The sequence below is a fragment of the Ptychodera flava genome, chromosome 11 (assembly GCF_041260155.1).
Source record: "Ptychodera flava strain L36383 chromosome 11, AS_Pfla_20210202, whole genome shotgun sequence".
Classification (NCBI taxonomy): domain Eukaryota; kingdom Metazoa; phylum Hemichordata; class Enteropneusta; family Ptychoderidae; genus Ptychodera; species Ptychodera flava.
The window spans coordinates 24,984,727-25,010,894 of NC_091938.1; the positions used below are offsets into that span (position 1 = coordinate 24,984,727).

The window sequence follows — 26,168 nt, forward strand, 5'->3', positions numbered from 1 at the left end:
CAGTCACCTTTGGCGAGGTGTATACCAGCTGACGCCACCTCTGACCATAATAGTCACATTTACACTGCTGATTAACCCAACAGACAGATGCGCATTTTCATCGTACACGCATTAAATACACCACACTATAGCCGGTAATTAATTTACGTGAATATGCAACGTGCAGCGAGTCGCCAATGCTCGGCGAAGTGAAGACATCATATTCCTGAATTGTCCAGCATGAAGGTTTAGTTTTTCCTGGACCGTTGACTGCTTACAGCCGTATCCATCCCTGTGAGGTGAGTCTATGTAACGACTGCTTTCCTCATGCCCACATTTTCTGACGACATTATTTTTCACTCTACTGTCGATGTTTAAGCTTGTCGATACTTACTGTGTAAGAGAATATATCTGTCATCGTCAGGTGGAAAGAAATGTCACGAGAATCCCAAACACTCTGGACGTTCTCTGAACCAGTAACACACATACTAGTCTGTTTGAATATTTTCCTCGCCCTAGTGCGCGACGGACATATCGTCCAAAATAACCTGTGTGCCAGGCTAGCTCCGTTTTTATCGACCATCTGTTACGTTTTGATCTGAATTGACAATTACAAACACTGCAGTAGATTTTAGTATTTAGGCTTACAAGTGTGTTCGATTCCCTGTACAAAATTTCTGGGTTCTTGTGGTTATTGTTGTATTCTGTATCAAGAAAAACATACGAGAACCAACCAGGTGACGATTTTTTATGCCACAAACTAATCTTCTGTTCTGAGAGTACAGAAAATTTTGTTATAATTTAGTTCACCGGAAACTTTCTCATGCACGTATCATTTTTACCCCGCACGTCTTTTGGTAACATGTACGTGTTAATTTAAATGAGTTTGAAATGTGAACATAATGCGATAGAAGTTATTAATATGTAAGCTTAATGCTTTTGGATGATAATTTGTGATAACAGACTACTCCTCGCGATGCAGTGTCGTATCGTGCCTTTTTACGAGAAAAGGATTGTTCAAGTTGGTGATGTTGTGCGGTTAAGATAAAATGTATGACATGGTATGACAAGAGTTTGTTATGCTGTGGTGTGGTGTGATATCGTGTGGTGTTGCGTAAACTGGTGTGGTGTGTTGTGCTGTGCTGTGTTGTTACATGGCGTGGCATTACAGTTGGTTGACACTGCTTTACTTCGAAGCAGATGTTTAAGGTAATGGATATATATATATATATATATATATATATATATGCTTGAGGGCGTTGTAGAGTAACCTCGTGGTGCTTTGACTCTGTCGTAATTTCCGAGTTTTGAAGTACCGGGACAGAATTGTTTGAAAATTTTGCGTTCATAGGAGTGAGAAAGTACTTAGTAACTTATGCTCAGTGAACCCCTAGATGGAACTGTGTTCGAAATTGAGCTATCATTCAAAATGGTAAGCCCCATGCAACTGTGAAACTAGCTTGGGGCAGTGAGAAAGTACTTAGTAACTTATGCTCAGTGAACCCCTAGATAGAACTGTGTTCTAAATTGAGCTATCATACGAAATGGTAAGCCCCATGCAACTGTGAAACTAGCTTGGGTCAAGGCTCACCGCCACAGTACTGCTGCGAGCCAACCCATAGGCTTTTTTGGTAGTTTACTACGACACCGATCGGTGTCGTTGATTTAGGTCGGAAAATAATAAAATTGATAAATCTTTGAATAAATCAACCTGTACCTGTGTCACTGACTATGAACGACTTATCTCCTACTCCTGCTTACTATCCCGACTGTGACAACACGTATTTTTGACCGTACTTCGGTGAGCCGTTGACGGTTTCTGCTCGAATTTGAACTTTTGACCTCCAACGTATTCAGGCGTTGTACGCGCGAGGGAGCAAATGTCGCAGAAACCGTCGACGGTTCACGGGAAAATGGTTGAACATACATGTTCTTATCGTGACGGAGTTAACAGGCATAGAGAATGAGTCTTAGATAGTCAATGATAAAGATGATACAAATTTATTTATTCAAAAGAATATATTTCATTATTTTGCGAGGTAAATCGGCGACACCGATCTGTGTCGTAGTAAAATACCAAAAAAGCCTATGGCTTGGCTCGAAGCAGTACTGTGGCGGTGACGCTTGACCCGAGCGCGTTCGACAGCCCACTAGCACCGTTGCGATATCAGAGCTAAATCATCCACAGCCGTCCATAATGAGATTTCTCCGGTACAAACAACGAGAAAATTCTTCAGATCTGCGGCATAATTACCGAAAGGAATACAAAACCTTATCGGTGAAGACCACACGCCTCAGGCGGGGAAAATTAGCAGGAAACTTTTAAAGTAAACGGGAAAAGAAACATCAGATTGAATATTCGAACAGCTTGCAACTAAACCAAATTCAAAATTATTCTGACAAAGGTTGAAACACAAATCCAATCAAGTAAAATATCCCAGGGGGACTGTTTTAATTATTTCAAAACTTATTTAATCCAGATCTAGCTGAAGTGGAAGGCATGAAATATTTTTACTCTTTAATTTATAATTTTGTGGTTGAATTGGGCTTGGAAGATTTGGAAAGTTCAGTTGTTTACTATTCAAGTCATGATGGAAATGAAATACAGTATGCATAGATTAAAGAATAACAAGGCTGATGGACAAGATGGGATTCCAGCAGAAATTTGGAAATATGCACCTGCAAAGACATTGCATAGTGCTGGGTTTCCTGAACAATGGGCATTAGGTTTGATAAAGCCAGTGTACAAGAAGGGAAGTAGAGACATTCCGGGTAACTATCGTATTATCATGCTGCTCGATGTCATCAGTAAAATTTACACAATTATTATATCTGGTAGACTTACTAAGTGATTTGATGAGCACAGTGAGATAGTTGAAGCAAAATGTGGATTCAGGAAAAAAAGGAAGCACTCCCGATAATATTTTTATTTGGCGCAGTCTTATTGAAAAATACGTATTTCATTTGAAAAGTACCTTTTATTGCGCTTTTATAGACTTTAAAAAAGCGTTTGACATGATACACCATTATTCACTATTTTAATTAAATCGCTAAAACTGGTATGAGGGGGAAATTTTCCATGTATTCTCATGTGAAAGCGGCTGTTAAAACCCCAAGGCATCACATATTATTTTGACATTTATATTGATGCACAAGGATCTGTTATCTGCCCCTTTTGTGTTGTTTTGATATAAATGACCTTGAGGACGCACTGAAACAAGGTACTGAAACTTTCGTGTATTCTAATATGTTTAAATTATTGTATCTTTCATATGCAAATGATTTTATTTGTTTATAAGTACTCCCATTGGTTTGCAGCGTCTCCTGAATCGCTTGGCGGGTTATTGTAAAGATTGGAGACTTACAGTGAATCTTGCCAAAACACTAAAATTGTGTTCCGTAAAGCAGGGATTTGAAGAACACTGAGAAATGGTTCTGGCAAGGCCAAACGATTGAAGTTGTTCCAAAATATAGTTACTCGGGTGTTATATTTTCTAGTTCTGGTATTTGGTATCAAACACAAAAACATCATTGCTTTTCAAGCCAGGAAAGCTCTGTTTAGTTTAGACAAAAACGCTTTAAAAATACAATGGAGTTCAACCTGATTCAGCATTCCATAGTTTTGATTGTAAGATCCTGCCTGTTTTTCTCCATGGAAGTGCTATGCATGGAATCCACGATTGTGTAGAAATTGAAAAGAAATTCATCACAAATCGTGTAAGTCTATTTAGGGTTTAATATGAATACTACAATTTCTGCTCTAAGGGGGATAACTTGGAATTAATCCCATCATAGTTTATAAAGACATGCAAATTTTACGTATGTCAGGTTGACTGCTCAGAAATTGTCAGAGATTGTTATGAATATCAATATGATAGAGTACAGAAAGGTTTTTATCGCTGGGCACTTTACGTTAAAAACTTGCTCTTTAAAATGTTTAAGTTGAGGCTTGTTTGAACCAACAAGTGATCAATAGTGCTGTCTTTCTTCAACAATTTAAACAGAGATGTTGTGACATCGTGATGCACGAGTGGCACTCTGATATATACCAAAGTTCAAAGTTATATACTTACTCCAAATTGAACTTCACTTGACACGTGAAAAATGTCGTAAATGTACCCCAAACATTGTACACCGAAATGGATTATCGCGTCTTAGATTGTTATCACATTGTTGTGTTATTACACAGCTGGCAAAGCTCATTGAAAAGGGTAGAGAATTCTACGTGAAAAGAGACTATGTCCATTTGGTTGCAACAATATTGAGCATGAATATCACTTTACTCTTGCATGTCCGAACTATCAGAACATTTGATCTGGATTTGTCAAGTTTATTACTTACCGTGCGTTTCACCTAGGTACCGCAACTCAGCGTATGAGACGGACACAATCCATGTACATATCACGGACACATTTCAAAGCCACCGACTCGTCGATTAATTACCGTAAACCAGCATGGGGCAGCCGCTGTCTAGACTGAAAGATAAACAGTTGACTAGACTTGATCTACAATGTAACTGTTTCTTTTACAATTTCAGCTAAGAGTTCAAGAGGTGAAGGTATTCTCAACAGAAACTAACTAAAAAGCCACACATTGTAGATCAAGTGTATCTCTCAGTCTAGACAGAGCGGCTGCTCCATGCTGGTTTACTGTAATTAATCAATGAGTCGGTGACTTTCAAACGTGCAGTGATACCCAAGCTTATCGTTTGTGTTGTACATGAAATGTGTGCGTCTCATACGCTGAGTTGCGGTACCTAGATGAAACGCACCGGTGAAAGAATGGAAATTCGTCCCACTACGACGGCGAGTCTCAAAACCCGGACCGAGACGAGTCGAGACGAGACCATAATGACCCCTCAGGCCAGGCGTTGTAAATACATCATATATACAATACTACAGAAAGCTTGCAGTTTGTTGAGAGTGTCAAAGATCGATGCACAAAGCAAGAGATAGCACAATCAACGATTGGAACAACTGAAAAAAGATTTGTTGAGGTTTTTTCAACTTGAGTTCAAGGCGAGCTCGAAACATGCGAACTGCGATGCGACGTCGGCATTTTGGCCTAAGCGATAAGCGCCAGATTCAGATTCTACTATGATATCTACTGTGAATTCAAAATAGGTAACCTTGTATTAGAAAACATACAAACAGGAGATTTAAGTAATCATTTTTTAGAAATTAGATTCACCATTTATAAACACATTATAGGAAAGTAAACTGGGAGCTCATAGCTTTAATTTTATGCCGTGGCTATTGACAGGTGCCTGTCAATAGACAAAAGTTGGCTATTGACACGCGGGACTTTTTTAGCCAAATTTTACCTGATTTTAGCGACATAAACTTCCTCATGCTTCTCAGAATGTTTTCCTCTGCCATTTTGTTCGTAAGAATGAACAAAGTCGTCGTCCACGGTTCTTTTAATTGCAAAGGAAAAGCCGAAATATGAGGATAAGAGCACAGTTGCGAGTGGAGTGATACGTACCGGCCACCGCGTATTCTATGCATAGTACGCGGCCGGTACGTATCACTCCACTCGCAACTGTGGATAAGAGGTAATGCTATTGCAACTATGATTTTCCGACTTTTACAATGCAAAACGGACCTCATCATCACTAAAGGTGGCATTGTACCAAATAAGTATCACCAATCGGCAAAAATACGCGTATGCAGGACCGTGGTTATGCTAGAGTGACACGGTGAACGCGTACGACGTACCGTGCGTGACGGCTTTCGCTAGCGCTTTGCAAAAATATGATTTTCCGACGTATTAGAACTTATTTTGTAATTACTACATGGCAGAACAATGTGTTCTTCATTTACGTGGAAGAAGAGCAGTTTATTTCACTAAAATGTGGTGAATTATGAAGAAAAACGTCCCGCGTGTCAATAGCCAACTTTTGTCGGCACCTACAGTGGCTCTGCACCATTTTTCTACATTACCGATACTATAGTACATGTATGTTATGTGTGTGGAATCTGAGGCAGCCTCAGATTGAGATTCAAATTCGGAGAACTATGTAACCACTGACTAGAATGTACGAAAATGAACAAGCATTAGTCGATGGTAGGGGTGGGATATCACTTCTTTGACTAAGACAGAAGTGGATCAACGTCCTTTTTTTCCCGTGGCATTGGTACAGATGCTGCCTTTGTGCAAAAAAACCGTAACTTTTCTATCAGTAAGATAGGAGGTCTTTTGGTCTCGTCTCGACTCGTCTCGGTCCGGGTTTTCTGACTCGCCCACTATTACAGTCAGAAAATCCCAACACTTTAGAGAACCTAGAAACGTCTGTCTTTTATTCTCTTAAAAAGCGCCAGAATCATCTCGATGAAAATAGTTAACCCTTTATAAAAATATTTTTGTGTTATTTAAGATGTCACCTCAAGTGACTATTGTTCTTTCTGTAGGATATGGAGATACACTGTACATGAAGGCCAATGGCCTGTAGAACTAAATAAATATCATTTATAGGTTTTATCTATTTATTTATCTATCTTTCTATATCTATCTATCTATCTATCTATCTATCTATCTATCTGTCTATCTTACTATGTAAGTCTGTCTGTCTTTATGTCCCTATCTATCTATATTTCTATCTCTCTATCTATCGATGCATCTATCTATCTATGTATTATCTATCTATGTACCTATGTAATCATAAACTACAGGGCTCGAAATTAGCGGTAGTCCCGCGTCCACAGACTACCAACTTTTCCCTGGGGCTACCAAAGTCCCTGAAATGGTAGCCCACATGGACTACCAAAGCCTGGGACATGAAATTCAGTCAGTACTCGGCGTGCCATGTCCGGTCTTTCACTTTTGGACGAGCTAAATGCAGTCAAACCCAGCTGGACACAGTAAGGCCAGACTATGACTTTGTTTTGCAAATTACAAAGACGACCTTGCGATGAAACTTTCCAAGAAAGTTTCAATATCTCAACCGATGTACTAGGATAAAAGGCACAGAAAACGATAGCCAACGAAAACGTATTCTCATTGCATTTTGATCAAAAGGTATCAATCACAAACTCGTCCCTACTACAGAAAGCCTATGGTTTGTTTTAGCCCTGCTGAGAAGGTAGTGGTCATTGCCATGACGACCATCAGATTGGCATGCAACTCTGAGAATGGAATGGGTTGTCAATACAATGATAGGTCACCAAACGTTTTAGTGTCACTGTCGTCAATTATACCAGTTTCCTTTGGGTAATAAAGGTGTGCAAGTATTCACATCAAATGTCTAACAAATTCACTTCATGGGCAGAATCTTGAAAAATAGCTTTTTCTTCTCTTGTTAATGAAAAAAAATCCCTAAACTAAAATATGCATGGGCTACCAGCCATTGTCACTGGGCTACCAACTTCAGAAAATGGTAGCCCAAGTGGACTACCAGGGAAAAAAGTTAATTTCGAGCCCTAAACTATATTTAGCCTGCTTACCTTCAAGAGTATTTCAGGCAACGTCATAGACCGAATTGTACAATTCTGTTTCTCTTTAAGACAAAATGATTTTACAGTTCTAAGTTCCTATACTACACTCCGTACTTCCCCTTATCCACAAATTTAGCCTGTTAATGGGCTGATGTTATGCCTGGGTCTGTCTTCAATAATGTGAAAGAATCTCATTTTCAACCTGACACCTTCCGGAGCCGATGAATATTCGTTACGTTATGCCAGTCTTGTGGATACCCGAGATATGCTTCTACAATAATGCCTTTGTAACTATCACCCTTATGATATTTCATTTTCACTTGATCATTGTCCAACGTGAAACTTCAAGACTTAGTACGTGATATTGAGTGAAGGCCCAACTACAGCTTATTTGTCTCCAAGTATTGTAAACTTTTATGACTTGCTCGGGTCGTAGTCTTTCACGTATTTCTCATTTTCTCATATCCGTTCAACATATAGAAAATTCTCTCAATCATTCCTTTCCAATCAATTGATACATATTAATAAGTATTGATGTGTGTTAATGGTTTCAATTGCATATTGATCATTTTAGCCTTATTTCCTGTGATAGATCTGGTGTGTAGTACTGATACTCATCTTGATATATTCCCATATTATTTTCAGTAGTCTTCCAAACTTTTTGTGTACGTTTGGAGAGAGTTGCGTCGGTTAAATAACGAAAGTGTCAGTTCAGTTTCAGTTTCAGTTTATTTCGCTAGAAATATAAACTTACATTCACTCAAAAGACACATGGAAAAAAATAAAGATAAAGTACAATTGCTAAATTTATGTTCTATAATTTAGCAGGTATTCCTAGCGGGACCACAATATAGTTCTTCTGAACTAGTCGAGTTGTGGCCCTAATGTTTATACTATATAGATAACATAAGGTGTACATCTGTGGATATGGACAGAAAAATCTATACCAATAATTGCAAACTATATTTCATATCAGGTAGAGATCAAAAAATATATTACGGGAAACAAATGATATGAGACAGATCATAAAACAACAAGACAACGTGACCAGAAAACCCCACAACTTTTGGGGAAAATAGTATCAACAGGCAAGTAGCCAGTCTTTTGAAATGCTTTCTTTCACTTAACTTTTTTATAGAATCTGGAAGTTTGTTCCATAGCATAGTTGCAGCATATTTCAAATTATGTTGGCTCAAAGTAAGATTAACCTTAGGAATATAGAAGTTTTCACCAGTTTTAAGACGTGTTGAATAACTATGAGGCACTGGATCGAGGTAACGATGTACCGAATAAGAGAAATGACTATTTTTAAGGTCAAAGATAAAAGTACAAATATTAAATTCACATTGCTTATGGACATTGAGAATTCCAGTTGCTGAAATAGAGGGGCGGTATGAGCTCGCGCAGCAGACAATGTGATAAGGCGGACAACCTTTTTCTGTAAAATTAGGATAGGTTGGAGTAAAGAACTGAATGTTTCCCCAGATTTCAATACAGTAACAAATATGGGGTAAAATCATGGAATTATAAAGCAAAAGCAAAATTTCTTTGGGGACGATATGACAAATTTTAGAAATATTTCCAACCATCGGGGCGATTAATTTCCTAACTTTATCAATGTGAGCCTTCCAAGTCAAGTGCTGGTCTAAAATTACCCTAGATAATTTGTCGACGAGACATTCGCGACCATATTTCCATCCACACTCAAGCTGCCCTCTGTATTTACCAGCCTCTGGGGTGTTTTAATTAACATAAAATTGTTTTTTCTACATTAACAGTGAGCTTGTTGCACTGCACCTGTCACAGGCCTTCTGAAAGTCAACATTAATCTGGTCAAGGTTGATGACACTTGTGTTTTTAATAAATTGAACATATTTGTATCGTCAGCAAATAGACGAAAATCGAAAATATCAGTAGAGTTTACAATATCATTTATATATAACAAAAATAAAATAGGACCAAGAATAGACCCTTGTGGAACCCCACATTCAATTGACCTATATGACGAAAATACATTGCTTATATTGACGGTTTGTTTACGTTCTGAAAGATAGCTTTTGAACCAGTGTAAAGGCAACCCCTTATACCAGAATAGTCTAATTTTTGTAACATAATGTCATGATTAATTGTATCAAAAGCCTTTCTAAGGTCTATATAAATCCCAAAAGTTGTGAAACCATCGTCAAGTTTTTCCATTATATCAGAGATCAAATCGGCCAAGGCAAGTTTTGTACTATGTTTTTTGCGAAAACCAAATTGAGTCTTGAGAAGAATATCATACTTCTCCAAGCAAGTGATGAGTTGGTTTTTAACAACAGATTCAACTATTTTACTGAAGACTGGTAAAACAGAGATAGGCCGATAATTCCAACATTCGTAACAGAGCCCCTTTTATAGACTGGTATGACTTTGGCAACTTTAAAGTCGTTTAGAAAGATGCCTTGGCTTAAAGAACAATTTATTACATGTGCCGATGGATAAGAAATAATATGTGCTGCATGGTTTACAAGCCTATGGTAAATCATATCTTGCCCGATGGATTTATTGGGGTCTATCTTCCTAATTTCATTGAACACATCATTTTCAGAGACCGGGCGAAAGAAAAAAGAATTAAGATGGTCGCCTTTTAGATATTGACGAAAATCCCCGTTGTTACGAATTTTCGTAGCAAGATTTGGCCCTACAATGGTAAAATACTCATTAAACTCTTCAGCAATATCAACACTATCCGACAGACAAGGCTGGTCGGGTCTATTTGTATGCAATTTGTCTGGGGTACATTTTGTACAGGAATTGTTCAAAATTTCATGTAAAACTTTCCATGTCTTATTGGTGTTCCCATTTGCACTAATTACCAGATTGGTATAATATTTTTTCTTTGCTGATTTAAGTAGCTTCGTCAGTAGATTTCTGTACAATGTGTACTTATTTTTAACATTTTCATCGTAAGGATTATTTTTCATTTTACTAAACAATTTATGTTTCGTGTTGATGGACTTAAGCAAACCCCTAGAAAGCCAAGGTTTTTTGATACATTGTTGCCTGTTACGAACTGAAATCACCTGGAGGTGTCTCTGCATAACGTCATAAAAGATGCTATGGAAATTTGCATATGCATCAGTTGGATCCTCGCATTCGTACACAGACTGCCAGGATACATCACTCAAATCAGCCAAGAAAAGATTTGTATCGTAGTTCTTAAAATCATATTTCTTAGTTCTATGATGCGGTCTAAATACATGATTGAGGTGTTTAAAAATACCAAAGATAGGGTAGTGATCAGAAATATCAGAGAGTACAACGCCACAATCAATGAAACAAGCCGTCATTTTGTTATTAGGTGATCAATGACAGTACTTGAAGTGTTCGTGACTCTAGTAGGGGTGTCAATTACTTGCATAAAATTGTACGTATTCAAAAGTGTGACGTATTGAGCAGCAGATGGAGACTCAACAGATGTGTCAATGTTTACATCGCCAAGAATAATACAATCCCTCGCTTTGGTTGACATCTGGTCGAGGCATTCTTCAAAACTGTCAATGAATTCACTAGACGGAGTATTTGGCTTACGGTAATTTACACCTAAAACAACTTTTTTGTTGTCAATGATCGTTTCAATAAAGACTGACTCGCAATGCTGAATTTTACATGACTTTATGCGGTTGAAAGACAAAGACTCGTGTATGTAGAGTGCCACTCCACCACTATGAGATCCCTCACGATTACAAGTAACTAGATTATATGAGGGTAACTTGTAAAGACTGTGATTTGAATTGGGATGCAACCAAGTTTCTGTGAGAGCCACAAATAAAAACTTCTGGTCTAAGATATTCAAGAATGCAACGCGGTCATCAAAATGCTTAGCCAGTGATCGGATATTCAGGTGTAAAATGAACATGAATTCTTGTACAAAACTCATTGGCGTTAAATTTGTCTACGCTTAGTGATGTACAATTGCGTTTTACAATAAAGTCTTCAGACATAAGCTAAATAATAAAACAAACATACTGACGTCCACATTATTTGATGTGATGAAGATCTTCATATGATTTCATCTTCCAACAGGGGAGCTGTCTTCTTTCCTGAGATATATGTGTCCGTTTTGTGTCCAAATGTACTTCCATCTCGCTGTTTTCCTTTTATTGTTGACTTCGTGAAACAATTCTTGTTCTTGGTGGTGAGCTGTTCATTGATGTAGATACGCGAGTTCTGTTGTACCGGAGAACGTAGTCCAATGTCTGACGCATTCTTGTTACGTAGATGTTTCTTGGATTTGTATAGATTATTTCGCACACTTCTTCTAGTAAATCGAACAATGATGGTGAGGTATGTTGTCCTTGCCTTTTAGGCAGCGGTGACTAATGTCAATGTCACTCTCTGCCACGGATACACCAACTGCATTTGCCACTTTCATTGCAATTTTGTCAGTGTCCTCGTCTTGCGTTTCCGGTATACCGTGAATTTCTAGATTGTTTCGCCTGGTATACTGTTGTAAATCATCGATTTCTTCCTCCGCTGCTTTCAGTTTGCTTTCAGTTACTTCCAACTTCTTACGCAATGCCGTGTTCACTGTAATAAGTTCTTGCATTTGTGTTTTGTAGTCGTCAAAGAAAGTGTTCATAAAATTTACCGATTGTTGTAGTTCTTGCAGTGTACTGGACATCGACGAAAGGCTGTCAACTTTCTTGCATAATGTCTCAAGTCTGCTTTCAATACTTGACATTTGGGTTGGAGTTCCATTGTCCGCCATCTTGCCTTTGTTCGTCTTTCTACTGTTGGTGGTGCGTGGAAATCTTTCAGCTTCACAAGATCTGCAAATGAGGAGATCCCCTTGACACAGACGTACACCAGTACCACGAAAGTGTCCTTGTGGTGTTTCTTATGACATCTACATTAAGTTTGAAAGAACATCACAATAGTTATATCCGTTGAATTTTATTGGTCAACAACAACAGTACGACTTATATAAACATAAACAACAATACAAACAACAACAACAACAACAACAACAACAACAACAACAACCAGATTTCTGGGTTCCCTGTGATGAGGGCGCGGTAGGTAGTAAAAAATAGGCATGCACTTATACTTGTGCTAATATCTGATTCAACTTTGTTTCATTTTGTTCTCATTAGACTTGCAGAAACACCACAAGAGCAACAACATGAAATGCACGATTGGTTCACATCTCAGGAGGTGGCAAGCGCTCTCTCTTGTCATGTTGGCAGTTGGGGCTTTTATGTTAATGCGAAGAGTTGACAACACGCGCCGGAGAAAGGACTGGAAAGAGACGTCCATCGGCGAATCTGACATGGCACCACCGTTTGGGGGAAAACGTACCATTCAAATGACAGCGCCCTTTGAAGGGGACAGTCAGCGTGTGAATGTAACTTCCCAAGATGACATCTGTAAATCAGCGCTGAAGACATATTATGACGGATTTGCTGTGAATGGTTCATCACAGTCGTGGTGGTTTTGTCCAAAGATACACGACATTCTGTGGAACTGTTTGAAACCTCATCGCAAAGGTACGGAGCCTCTGCCAAACTTCTATATCGATAGGAGAGGCAGTGACAACCACTACAAATACAAAACTGCCAGTGTCGCCTTTCTTCATCTACCCAAATGCGGCGGGACGTCCGTCAATGATTTCGTCTTCAAGATGGCTGGCGGTGTAAGAAATACACACGACATTCGTCACTGTTTGGACTTTTTCAAATTAGCGTACAGGCTATCGCCGAAGATGACGTCACGGGTATTTATGATTTCCAAACGTGTATATGGCTTGCACCATTTTTCTCCCTCGAATCGACCGTTCCTGTATTTTGCCTGGTTTCGCGACCCTGTGGACAGGTTTCTTTCCCAGTTTCACTTCCTCCGCACTTTCCGAAACGTCCACGTCGATGTTGCGAGGAGCAAAAATCTGACAGATTTCCTGAAGAAAACCGAGGACAAACAAGAGCATGTATTCGACAACTTCCTCGTCCGACTGCTGCAGTTCGGGGATCATCGGCAAATCGACGACGATTTCGAGCCCCGCGATGGCGCTTGTGAATCGTACGCCAAGGGAGCACCAGTGGTGACGGAAGAGCACTTCCTGACGGCGAAGCGAAACTTGGAAGATCATATCGCCTACGTTGGAGTCTTAGAAGACTTCAAGACCTCCCAAGACATGTTTTGTTACATGATGGGTATTCCATGTCCCGAGCAAGAAATTCATAAGAACTCAAATCCCAAAAGGCCAAAGGACGACATAAGTGCGTTTGAACTACGGGAAATTCGGAGGAGAAACATATGGGACATAAAATTGTATGAAACTGCGCTGGAGATATACAGCAAGCAAAAACAAAAATATATGGCCCTCGTTAAAGAATAGACAATATTTGCAATCAGAGTCATGTCTTTTTATATGTCACACTATGACACTATGAAGTTTAACGCTGTTGTGTGGTGCACTATTTATCTATCCACGTCATTAACTTTTTCACATGTATTCTCATGTCACATGGACACTACTGACTAAATTTCCCTTTCTACATGGGCTAGAGCCCTTAAATAAACAATAAACTGTGCACGGTATGTGCACCCATGCCATCTATCAACGTCCGAAGAGTGACAGCATTGTCTCGAGCACAGAGAATTTTGTTTTTTCTTTTATGGCAATATCACAGATTTTAACATATATAAGAACAATGAGGAAGTTGGAAAAGGGGAAACGTAAGAAGTTGTCAACAGGCAACTAGTCGAGTCCGTCCCCGCCTTACAGTATTAATCTCGCACTGAGTAATTGGGCAAAACTGCTCACAAAAAATTAAATAACCAAGTAAATGAAAATATGAATGAATAAATGGATTATATAAATATACAAATAAAGGAGCTGAAAGAAGAACAAAGAAAAAAAGTATAATTGATACATTAAACAAACATGAATCCAACGCGATCAAGGCAAAGGAAAAAGTGCAGTTTTAAGTGAAGAAAAACACCAAGCTGTAGGTTATGTTGTTTATGTCTAATATACCAAGCTTTTAGAATAAAAGCTTAAAAGAGGCATTCCGATGACTAATGTAATTATTCATACCAATTTCTTTTGAATTAGAAATATATCATGCAAATATGAAGGGTATATACGTGTTAATTCCGAATTCTAATCGAGACATTATGTGTGGAAGTACAAATGCATTTACAGCATAACTAGTTCATATTGTGGAACAGTGTGACGTAATTCGTAAAAAACACATGTTACTTTGCTAATTTCTTTTACCTTATCAATTTGCTGATACCAAGAGAAGTTTTTGGCCACTTACAAAAACCTACAAATGGTGCGTTTTCCACCTCATTAATTACCGTGCTCTTGATTTTAAGCACACCCTGACATTCAACTTCCTGTTGCCTGTTATAATTACAATATTCCTTTTATTTTCATTGTCTGTCAATCTATTGGCATCGCACCAGTCAATCACACATTTTAGATTTTCATTGACAGTATCCAAGTCAGTGAGATTTGATTTACGTTTAATTGTACGAAAATAAGTTTGAATCGTCTGCGTACAACCTGAAATTGAAACCAAAATGACTTGTCTATAGATGGTTATAAAGTGTGCAAGTTTCAGGAGTACGGAAAAAGAAATATGGTAGAGCGTCAGGGGATCTCTATTTTCTTTGGGAGAAAACAATCCATATGATTTAAGATTGAAATCCCCTCCCACAGTTGCTCACAAAATATTGCTTGGTCTTTATTAACAAGTAAAGGGCGTCTAATCTTGATAATAGCGGGTGTATAGACCACCAGAAGGTTCAAAATTTGCAGATAAAGACTTCATCGATACTTTTGAAGGTGATCTAATAAAATATAAATCCCAGTATAATTGTAATGTAATCATAGCTGAAGACTTTAATAGTAGAATGAGTAATGCTAGAGATGACATCGACTTGTATTGTGGATACCCTCCTATTGATGAGTCCAAGGACTCCACAGAGCCTAATGATATCCTCCAAGTAACATCACAAGATATATATATATATATATATATATATATATATATATATATATATATATATATATATATATATATATATATATATAACGGTGATAATAGTGATGGTTTACAATTACTTTGGTTTTGTTAACGTGTAAGTTATTATATTGTAAATGGAAGATTACATCGTGATAAGGAGGTTGGTGACTTTACATATATTGCAAGTAATGGAACATTTGTTAACGATTACTTTTTAATAACTGCATATGTTGTTTTTTTTCTAAACTTGTTGACTTTGGAGTAAATAGCCGAATCGAATCGAACCATATGCCTCTGGAGTTCACGTTAACAGTTCAAGGCAGTGTAGATTATTTTCACCCAAATATACACGCTCAGAATCAAAATAGTTAAAGTCCAAATGCAATCCTAAGAAAAAAGGAGCGTTACAGCCAGAATTTCAACTCAGAAGCTATTGATAGTTTTTGTCTTACTTTCTACGAGAATATTGCTCACAGTAAGCCTGCAGATGCAGCAAATTGTCTGGTAAATATTGTTGACTCATGTTGTTGGCATTAGGTTTGATAAATCCAGTGTACAAGAGGGGAAGTAGACACTTTCCGGGTAACTATCGTAGTATCATGCTACTCAATGTCATTAATGAAATTTATACAGATATAATATCTGGTAGACTTGGTAAGTGGTTCGATGAACACAATGAGATAGTTGAAGCACAATGTGGATTCAGGAAAAAGGGAAACACTCTTGATAATATTTCATTTTGCGCACTCTTATTGCAAAATACGTAGTCCATTTGAAAAGTAGCTTTTATTGCGATTTTACAGTTCTAAATTCCTGTACTAAACTCTGTAGTTCCCCTCATCCACAAATTTAGCCTGTTAATGGACTGATTTTATGCCTGGGTCTGTCTTCAACAATGTGAAAGAATCTCATTTTAACCTGTACCTTCTGGAGCCGATGGATAATCGTTATTTAGATCATGCCAGTCTGGTGGAAACCCGAGATACGCTTCTAAAATAATGCCTTTTGTAACTATCACCCTTGCGATCTTTCAATTACACGTCACCAAGGTCCGACGTGAAACCCCAAGTACGTGGATATCGAGTGAAGGCAAAACTACAGCTCATTTATCTTCTAACATCGTAAACTTTTATGACTTGCTAAGGTCGTAGCCTTTTACGTATTTATGTATTTCCCATATCCCTTTGCGATATAAACCAGGAGATTTGAAATGGTAACACGATCTAATATGTAGTACTGCAGTTACGTATATTTAACAGCTTTTCAAGGGTAATACATTGACATACTCATCTGAGCAGCGCATATTCCCATATTTTTTTTTTCGATCGTCTCCCAAACATTTTAAGACATTCTTCACAGGAAGAGAGTGTACTTAAGAGAGATTTGCAGTGGGTGAAATAATGATAGTGTCCTTGTTTTGTTTCGTATGACGTCTACATTATGTTTGAAGCAACAACAACACAATAGTTATGTCCGTAGATTGTATTGGCCAACAACAACAACATGACTAATATAAACGTTAACAACAATGCAAACAACAACAGCAACCAGATATCTGGGTTCTCTGTGATGAGAGAGTAGCTTGTAAAAAATGGACACGCACTATCATTTCCTATACTTTTGTGACAATTCTGGATGTGTAATCGTCTTTGTTATGGATTCTTAATTAGATAAGTGCCTGTTAATTGTTTTAATTATAGTAGCGAGTAGCGTACTGTCCTTGCTACATGCACTAAGAGGTCAGTAGACATATCCGATGACATGCCCGGACTGCATTCCAGTGCGTCTCTTTGTCTTAGCATGTGTAGTAACTTAATTGTCACTTCTTCTGACAGTTGTTTTGCCAACGTGGCAGTATCAATATTGAGATGATATTAAGTAGGGATATTAATATACAGATTAGGCAATCATAATGAGTAAAATATTGAATGTTATTGGCTTAAGGCTTTGTTCGTGAGCAAAACTAGCTTCTGATTGGCTAGAAGAGTCATACTTAAGCCAATAGTTTCCATGATTTTGTCGAGTTAGCAACAGGGCGCTACTAGACCGCAAGGGAAGGATGCTGCTATGCCTAGCAGTAGAGGAAATCTCTAAACTCTAAGTTTGAGATTGGGAGACTGGTAGAACGGAGTTACTGAGTACCAGACATCTCGGACGTCCCGGCGGCAGGGCTAGCAGAATCCTGAGCAGCTGCTGACTTAGCCCCGAAGGGCTTTAGGTTCCAGCGGCCGATGTGCCGACAGCCAACCCCAATGATACCAGATTCCAGCTGAGCGAGCGGAGGGGTAAGTCCAGTTACGGACTTGATTTATGGCTGTATGCTGCTCGATCCTGTTCCCAGAGTACCACCCTAAACTCTGGTGTTGCTGCCGTTGCTGAATAAATTCCACTGGGCCTATTTGGCATTCCGGACACTAGCTGTTGCGTTCTCTGACGGGATTCCTGCCTTTTACGGACTGATTTTGACCTTTGCAACTTTTACGCCTCCACCACAGCTATGAGAATTTCTATAGACAAACGTCCAAATCCGCCCGCCAGCACTCTGTGCGGAAGTTTGTTCGAAGATATTTCGCAAAGTTTACATCCAAACTACAAATTGATAACACTCATCAGCAGTTTTGTTATTTGGAACTAGCCACGACTAGAAATCCGCTCAAAAGTCACCGAAATATCACCTTTTATCTTGCTTTAACCGATATGACTACCCGGAAACCGCCATTTTTCAAGCGTAAAACATGACTGCAGTGACGTGCTAGTGCACTGAGCCTCGTTTTACGCCAGAAAAATGGCGGTCTCCGGGTAGCCATGTCGGGTAAAACTAGAAAGAAATGACATTTGAATTTTGAGCGGATTTCTAGTCGTGGTGAGTCCCTAATAACCAACCTATCGATGAGTGTTGGCAATTTGTAATATGGTTGTAAACTTTGCGAAATATTGTCGAACAAACGCCCACAGGGTGCTTGCGGGCGGATTTGGACGTTTATGTATTGAAGTTCCCATACCTGTGGTGGAAGTGTAAAACTCGTAAACGTCAAAACCAGCCCGTAAAAGGCAGGAATCCCGCCAGAAAACACCACAGCTGTGGATGAACAGCTAAGCACTCCCTTGCTGAGTTCCTCCAAAGTAGGAGCGTCTAGGTTTCAGCTGGTTAGAAGTAGGCTCATGTTGCAGTAGATCCTGTTGAATGCTGTATTTAACCATTAAAGAATGTAAGCCGAATGGCAGAGAGCTGTAATGCACGACTCCCAGTGTTTTATTGGCCCGGGTTGGGCAGTTAACCCCAGCAGAACTTCGCCAGCACGTACCATTAAGGTTCCAAGACAAGAAATTGACTTCTTTAAACTAACAATTCTCTGGTGCTTAATAAGCTCAGAACCCCGGTAAATTATGCCTTTTCTGAAAGCCTAGATATAGGGAAACATTTTGGTAACCAGTGTGTCACTGTCATTTGCATAACTATCACGTGACAGGTAATTTGCATAACCTTTCAAAATTCGGTTTTCCCTATGTTTTGTCTCAATACTTCAAAATATCTGACTGAAACTTGCTGAAATGCAAGCTGTTACCAAAACTCTTCCAAAGAGTGTCTCTGATTTGTCATATCTTGCTTAGTTTTTATTTGAGCAGAATTTTAAAGAAATCAACTAGGTTTAAAGTCACCTCTCTGGCAATTTTTCTGGCATAAAAATTGTTTAAGAAAGTTTATAAAAATTCTGAGACACGCTTTAGAAAATCCTTGGAACAGCTTGCACTCATACAAATTTCAGCCACATATCTGAAAGCATTGAAACAAAACATAGGAAAAACCGATTTTTGAAAGGTTATGCAAATTACCTGTCACGTGATAGTTATGTCAATAATGGTGACACTATGGTAACCACAATGCTGCTCTGTATCTAGGCTTTCCGAAAATATATAATTTACGGGGGTTCTGAGCTTATTAACCACTAGAGAATTGTTAGCTTAAAAAGGTCGATTTCTTGTCTTGGAACCTTAAGTCAGAAACCCCTACGGGGCCCTCAGCAGTGCACTATTACTCAGGCCGCCGCCACTACTTGCGCTACCAGTGCCACTCCTCCCTGGTAAGATACACGCACTGAGTGAAGTCCTGTACGAAAAAAAAAGTGTCGCACTTCTACTATTATCTGATTCAACTCTGTTTCATTTTGTTCCCATTAGTCTTGCGAAGACACTACTAGAGCAACAACATGAAATGCACGATTGACTCACAGCTCAGGAGGTGGCAAGCGCTCGCTCTTGCCATGTTGGCAGTGGGGGCTTTTTATATGTTATTCGCCACACGCTGGAGAAAGGACTGGATAGAGACGTCCATCGCCAAATCTGACATGGCGCCACCGTTTGGAGGGAAACGTACTAAGCAAATGACGGCGCTTTTTGAAGGGGACAGTCAGCGAGTGAATGTAACTTCCCAAGACGACATCTGTAAATCAGCGCTGAAGACATATTATGACGGACTTGCTGTGAATGGTTCATCAAAGTCGTGGTGGTTTTGTCCAAAGTTACACGACATTCTGTGGAACTGTTTGAAACCTCATCGCAAGGGTGCGGAGCCTCTGCCAAACTTTTACAAGTATAGTAAAGGAATTGAGAGCCACTACAAATACAAAAATGCCAGTGTCGCCTTTCTTCATCTACCCAAATGCGGCGGGACGTCCGTCAACAATTTAGTCTTCAAGATGGCTGGCGGTGTAAGAAATACCCACGACATTCGTCACTGTTTGAACTTTTTCAAATTAGCGTACAGTCTATCGGCGAAGATGACGTCACAGATATTTATGATTTCCAAACGTGTCTATGGCTTGCACTATTTTGCTCCCTCGAATCGGCCGTTCCTGTATTTTGCCTGGTTTCGCGACCCTGTGGACAGGTTTCTTTCCCAGTTTCACTTCCTTCGCAATTTCCGAAATAAAAACGCCGATGTTAGAGGGAGCAAAAACCTGACAGATTTCCTGAAGAAAACCGAGGACAAACAAGAGCATTTCTTCGACAACTTCTTCGTCCGACTGCTGCAGTTCGGGGATCATCGGCAAATCGACGACGATTTCGAGCCCCGCGATGGCGCTTGTGAATCGTACGCCAAGGGAGCACCGGTGGTGACGGAAGAGCACTTCCTGACGGCGAAGCGAAACTTGGAAGATCATATCGCCTACGTTGGAGTCTTAGAAGACTTCAAGACCTCCCAAGACATGCTATGTTACATGATGGGTATTCAATGTCCCGAGCAGGAAATTCATAAGAACTTAAATCCCAAAAGGCCAAAGGACGACATAAGTGCGTTTGAACTACGGGAAATTCAGAGGAGAAACATATGGGATATAAAATTGTATGAAACTGCGATGTATATATACAGCAAGCAAAGAGAAAAATATATGGCCATTGTTAAAGAATAGACAATACTTGCAATCAGAGTCATGTCTTTTCACATGCCACACTTTAAAACTGTGAAGTTTAACGCCGTTGTGTTGTGTACTATTTATCTATCAACGTCCCAGGAGTGACGACATTGTTACAAACACAGAAACAGTTTTTCCCCTTTTTTGGCAATATCATATATTACACCATACCAGTGTATTGATGGTGCAAATACTGTGATCTGATAGGTCGAGACACGAAAAGAACCGTGGTTCATGGGCGATATACCACGGCTGGCATACGCGCGAGCTCTCAGCTTGAGCAAAAATTCGTTTATGACGTTCCACGCCTGAATGTCAATATACAGTTATGATATATTATATTACCATGCCCTGCCTGTCGCATTTTGATTGGTCGAGCTGAACCACGTGACTAACCACAAATACACAGTAATGGTCTGTTTATGTGCCCGTGAATATGAATAATAAGATTAACAACTCAAAGTATCGTAACTTTACAGCTCAAACGTAACTCATAATCAATCAAAATAAAATGGAGCACTTGTGGGCCAAGTTGAGATACTTTTTTCTTAAAATATTTCCAGATTGGCCAATATTTTACAGCGCTCGTGACAGTGCGTCGCGTATTGCTCATATCTGGGGCCAAGTTGTGGTTCACTCCGAAAATTTTCGCAAATTTTGACGGTTTTCTCCAGTTCGTTGGTAATATGATGGAAATAACAGACTCCGAACTGACCATTAACGTTGATTTATGGGCGCTGGCTCGAGGAAAGCCAAATTAACTGGCTCGGCAAGCCTCGCCCGTTAATTTTTGGCTTTCCTCTCGCCCTTGCCCATAAATAAACGTTAATGGTCAGCGCGTCGCCCGTTATTTCTATAATAGCAATAAATCACACCCAGCGACGGTATACCACTCGATTTTGACAAGTTCACTTCATATATGCACTCGCTATCGCTCGTGCATATATGTCGTGAACTGGTCAAAATCTCGTGGTAAACGTAGCTGGGTGTGCTTTATTGCTTAATTATAACCCAAGCATGGGACTATGTGCCCGAGGGTAGGTGACCATTTGTCCGACGTAAGGAGGGCAAATGGTCTCTTGCCACGAGGGTACATAATCCCTTGTTTGGACTATAATGTTTTTATTAAATGCCTCTCTTACACAGTTTTCACCCAAAATATTTAGGTTTCTTGGCAAATGATACCATCTTAGACGAAAATCTGTTAAAAATGGAACGATTTTCATCATCGAATGGTGCACTGATATATTTAAACGACTGTTATGCGGTTTATCAATTTTTTATGCAAAATTTTCCAAAAACGGGATTTCCTATGCAAAACATGAATTTTCGAAATGTTTAAATCCAAAAGTTGTCAAGTTGAGAATAGTTCCGGTTCACTTTCAGTCAAGTGATGACTATGCGACCCGTGACATCATCTACGAGTTACCATTGAATCCCATGGAGCACGCAACGTTCGATATATAAGGCATGTAATAACATAGATTTTTACATACATAAGAACAATGAGGAAAGTAGGAACAGGGCAGATGGAAAATATTTGTCAACAAGCAACTAGTAGTCGAGTCCGTCCTCGCCTTACAGTATTGATCTCGCACTGAATAATTAGGCAAAACTGTTCACAAAAAATAAACCAAATAAATAAAAAAATGAATGAATAAATAGATTATATAAATAAACAAATAAAGAAACTGAGAGAAGAACAAAGAAAGACATGTAATTGTTACTTTGAACAAACATGAATACAGCGCGATCAAGGCAAAGGAAAATGTGCAGTTTGTAAGAGTAGAAAAAGACCAAGCTGTAGTTTATGTTCTTTACATATGTCTATGTAATAACAAGTTTTCTGAACAATAGCTCTGAAGAGGCGTTCTGATGACTAAGTGTAAAGTTATTCTTACCAATTTCTTTTGAATTAGAAATATATCATGCAAATGTGTAGGGTACGTGTTACCCCAGACTTCTAATGGATACATTATGTGTGGAAGCACAAATGCATACACTAGTCATTATGACTAGTTCATATTGTAGAACAATGTGACGTATTTTGTAAAAAAACACATGTTACTTTGCAGACTTCTTTTACCTTATAAATTTGCTGATGCCCTGAGGTGTCTGTCCACTACCAAACCGACAAATGGTGCTTTTTCCACCGTGCTCTTGATTTTAAGCACACCCTAAAATTTAAATTTTTCGGTCCTGTTCTTTGCTTAACTACAAAATATGTTTTATTTGGGTTGACTGTCAATCTATTGGCATCGCACCAGTCAATTACACATTTTAGATTTTTATTGACATTATCAAAGTCAATTAGATTTGATTTACGTTTAATGGTATAAGTTTGAATCGTCTAAGCTAGTGTAACCTAAAATTCAAAAGTGTTAGCCGATAGATGGATGTCATTAATATACAAAAGAAATAAAGTAGGTCCGAGAATTGAACCCTGAGGAATGTAACAGGTTATACTCTTTCTCTGTGATTGTACACTATCGACGCCAACAAACTGACTCCTTGAAAATTGGTAATGTTTGATCCAGTAAAGAGGTAAGCCTTTGATACCATAGTGTTCAAGCTTAGCTACAAGAACTATGGTATCAGAGGCTTACGACAAATCTGTAATAAACCAAGGGTGGGATTTCCTCGCTGTATTTCATCTAAGAGATAGGTTAATCAGAGAGAATTTGGTACTGTGTTGTTTTCTAAACCCATAGCGTACTGGCGGTCACAAATTATACCGTGTTTATTTAAAAAACGCCCAAATTTGCATTGGCTGTAATCCAATTGCAAGGCACGTTTCAATCGAACATTTTCCTCGAAGTGCTGCTACAAAGGGAAAATGCGAACAAGACCTTTACGAGTTTAATTTGATCATCTCTCGATATATGTTTTCATTTTCTTGGATACAAAATTTAATCATCATGACGCCGTCGGATAACATCATGGAGAACGGTCAGCGAGTCCTCTTTTGACACGTGGCGCATAATAATTGCTAAACTATACGTTTGGAACCCAACACTAGTGTACAGAGAAAGCACAGCTCTCGGTCTCTATGAAGAGTTAACATTTTTTACATTTTACAAAAGTCTAGGTCCAACAGTTAGGACAGGCTATTACAATTACGTGTATACGTTTTTGCTTTGCTTATAACATCTGTTAGGTCCAACTGACCAGAAGAATGTCGACCGATTGCCATCCATACCTTCTGCGTACACTCGGCATTTATGTTCACCAACAAATCTTGTTGATTAGAAGTGGATTCGTCTTTATGAGCGAAATTCAAATATTTATTTCATGTTGGTGGTGTTTTTCATTGGGTTTACTTGCGCTATATCACTGTGCCCATCCGTGACGTCATCGCATGTGTGTCGCGTCACGGTGCACTATTTTGCTGTATTCAATGTGTTGCGTCACACTCCACCTGGTAGATGCATAATTATTGAGTCCATTCACCCCATCTTTTCATATGCTCTTTACTCATTATACGTCAGATCCTAATGACCACTTTAAACATAATGACCACATGCGTGGCTCCGATTCACTGGTTTGCGTTTATTACATTGTGATTATTTTTGGCCTTGAAAAACTAGCCGAGCAGACGCCGTTTGTTTGCACTGTGTTGATTCAGTGTGAGAGAAGCAACAACATACGGACCAAGTAGATACATCGAATATAGACTCCAGGTCGCAATTAATTTTAAGGTAGTATGCGCCTCGAAAGTGAAAGACTTAAACTTTCGCTCAAACTTTTCGTAAGGAATCTTTCGACCATTCTCTTTCAATAAAGAATAAAAATCGAGGGGTAACCGTGCAAATTTTGGTACTAGAGAAACAAATAACCCAAGATTTACGGATATTTAAAATTCAAAATGGCCGCCATCCCTGTTTTAACTCTATGGAGAAAAATAGAATTTTCGAATTTCGAAAATTTAAGTCGGTGAAATGTTTTCTTACACCAAGAGCTTTAAAATGAACCCCCACAAGTGGTAGATCAGAAAAGAATTGTAAAAGTTTGAGAGTCCAAATTTGTATCCGCGAGGCGCGTTCTATCTCAAGCAAGCATTGCAGAGGACAACCCGGTCAAGTAAAATTACTTATGTACAAAGCTCATTCGTTTGCCCGCAAAATTCACATATTCTTTCGAAAATATCTATACTTCATGCATTTAATACTACATTCATACAATTATGGAAATTGACCCTTATATATTAATATCGCCCTTGGAAAAAAATAACGAGATTATCCCGTAAAAGACCGAAAACATATGGAAGCTCATTAGAGTTTGCTCGATACATATTGATTACGTCAGAGGTAAAGGCGTTAATTGATTCAGCATTCAGATGTATTTTTGAATTAACATGTTTCGAAGTGTGTAGTCGGCACTGAAATAAATATTTCAATCGTTCCGATAAGGTAAAACTTTGAGTGTCCCGTGACGCATTCTGTAACATCAAAAAATTCTACGTCGCGGCTGTTTAAAATGATCCACTACAATACACATTTTAGCAAAGACATTATTTTCCGGAGTGTGTTGTTTTAACAGTTTTTACCGACCTTTCCCGGTCCAAATGTTGCATGACAAAATTACAGAGAAATGTTTCTGTTGAAAACAAGCTGTAGACTTTCTGATCGTTACCCTATCACATGCATGGTAAACATAAACAAAGCACGGAGAGTGTTATCCGGTCCCCTTCCCCATTTCTACCGCTGGCTGCGCTGCTCTTATATTCGTGAGCAGAGCAGCCAGCGGTAAAAATGGGGCAGGGGACCAGACTATCAATAGAGGTCAGTCTGCGATATAAATTGAAAGTCAGGATACACAGAGGGATTACAAAGTTTTGCCCCTGAGTGTTTAAATTTTCCTGAGAGGTTTTGAGAAAAATAAAACTTCCTGTCTCGAGGTTTTTTCTTCTCTGACTGGAATGGATGCGAGAATTCAAAACAAAGTACAAAACATTGGTCACAAAACATCGGTCAATCATACAATTTTGCAACGTGAGTGCTGGCCTCTGAGTGTATGTAGTAACAGTACGCCTGGGAATACTGACACAATTTCAGATATACGACGGTGTTAAGCGATACGTGAGGGTATCTATGAACTGACAACATATTTCTTAAAGCCGCGGGAGTTGTTCATAATACAAGGCATGTGATTGGTTCTAAGTTCAAGCAATGTGGTTACTCAATCCCCGCATAATTTCCAAACATTTGAACTCACTCTATCGTAGTAATGGTCATCAAATAGGAACCTTTGATAGACAAATTGTGCCAAAGTTGCCGGTAGTCGTCTGCTTCGCCGCATTTTACCTGAAAATGTGGATGTTTTTTCCT

General features: G+C 38.9%; 1 protein-coding gene across 2 annotated transcripts; it reads left to right on the forward strand.

Annotated features, from left to right (window-relative positions):
- On the forward strand, positions 1–25,503 carry LOC139143905 (uncharacterized). Of its 2 annotated transcripts, XM_070714508.1 has the most exons (3): positions 1–278; positions 12,548–17,712; positions 19,607–25,503. In XM_070714508.1, the coding sequence occupies exon 3, from the start codon at positions 19,636–19,638 to the stop codon at positions 20,836–20,838; it is 1,203 nt and encodes a 400-aa protein (XP_070570609.1). In that variant the 5' UTR covers positions 1–278; positions 12,548–17,712; positions 19,607–19,635; the 3' UTR covers positions 20,839–25,503. The 2 variants fall into 2 exon arrangements, with proteins under 2 accessions (XP_070570609.1, XP_070570610.1); XM_070714509.1 differs by lacking the exon at positions 19,607–25,503 and having other exon boundaries at positions 12,548–15,711.
- Positions 25,504–26,168: the final 665 nt, after the last annotated feature.

Coding starts and splice junctions, on each gene's coding strand:
- LOC139143905 (XM_070714509.1), top strand. CDS start 12,577: ATGAAATGCACGATTGGTTCACATCTCAGGAGGTGGCAAGCGCTCTCT.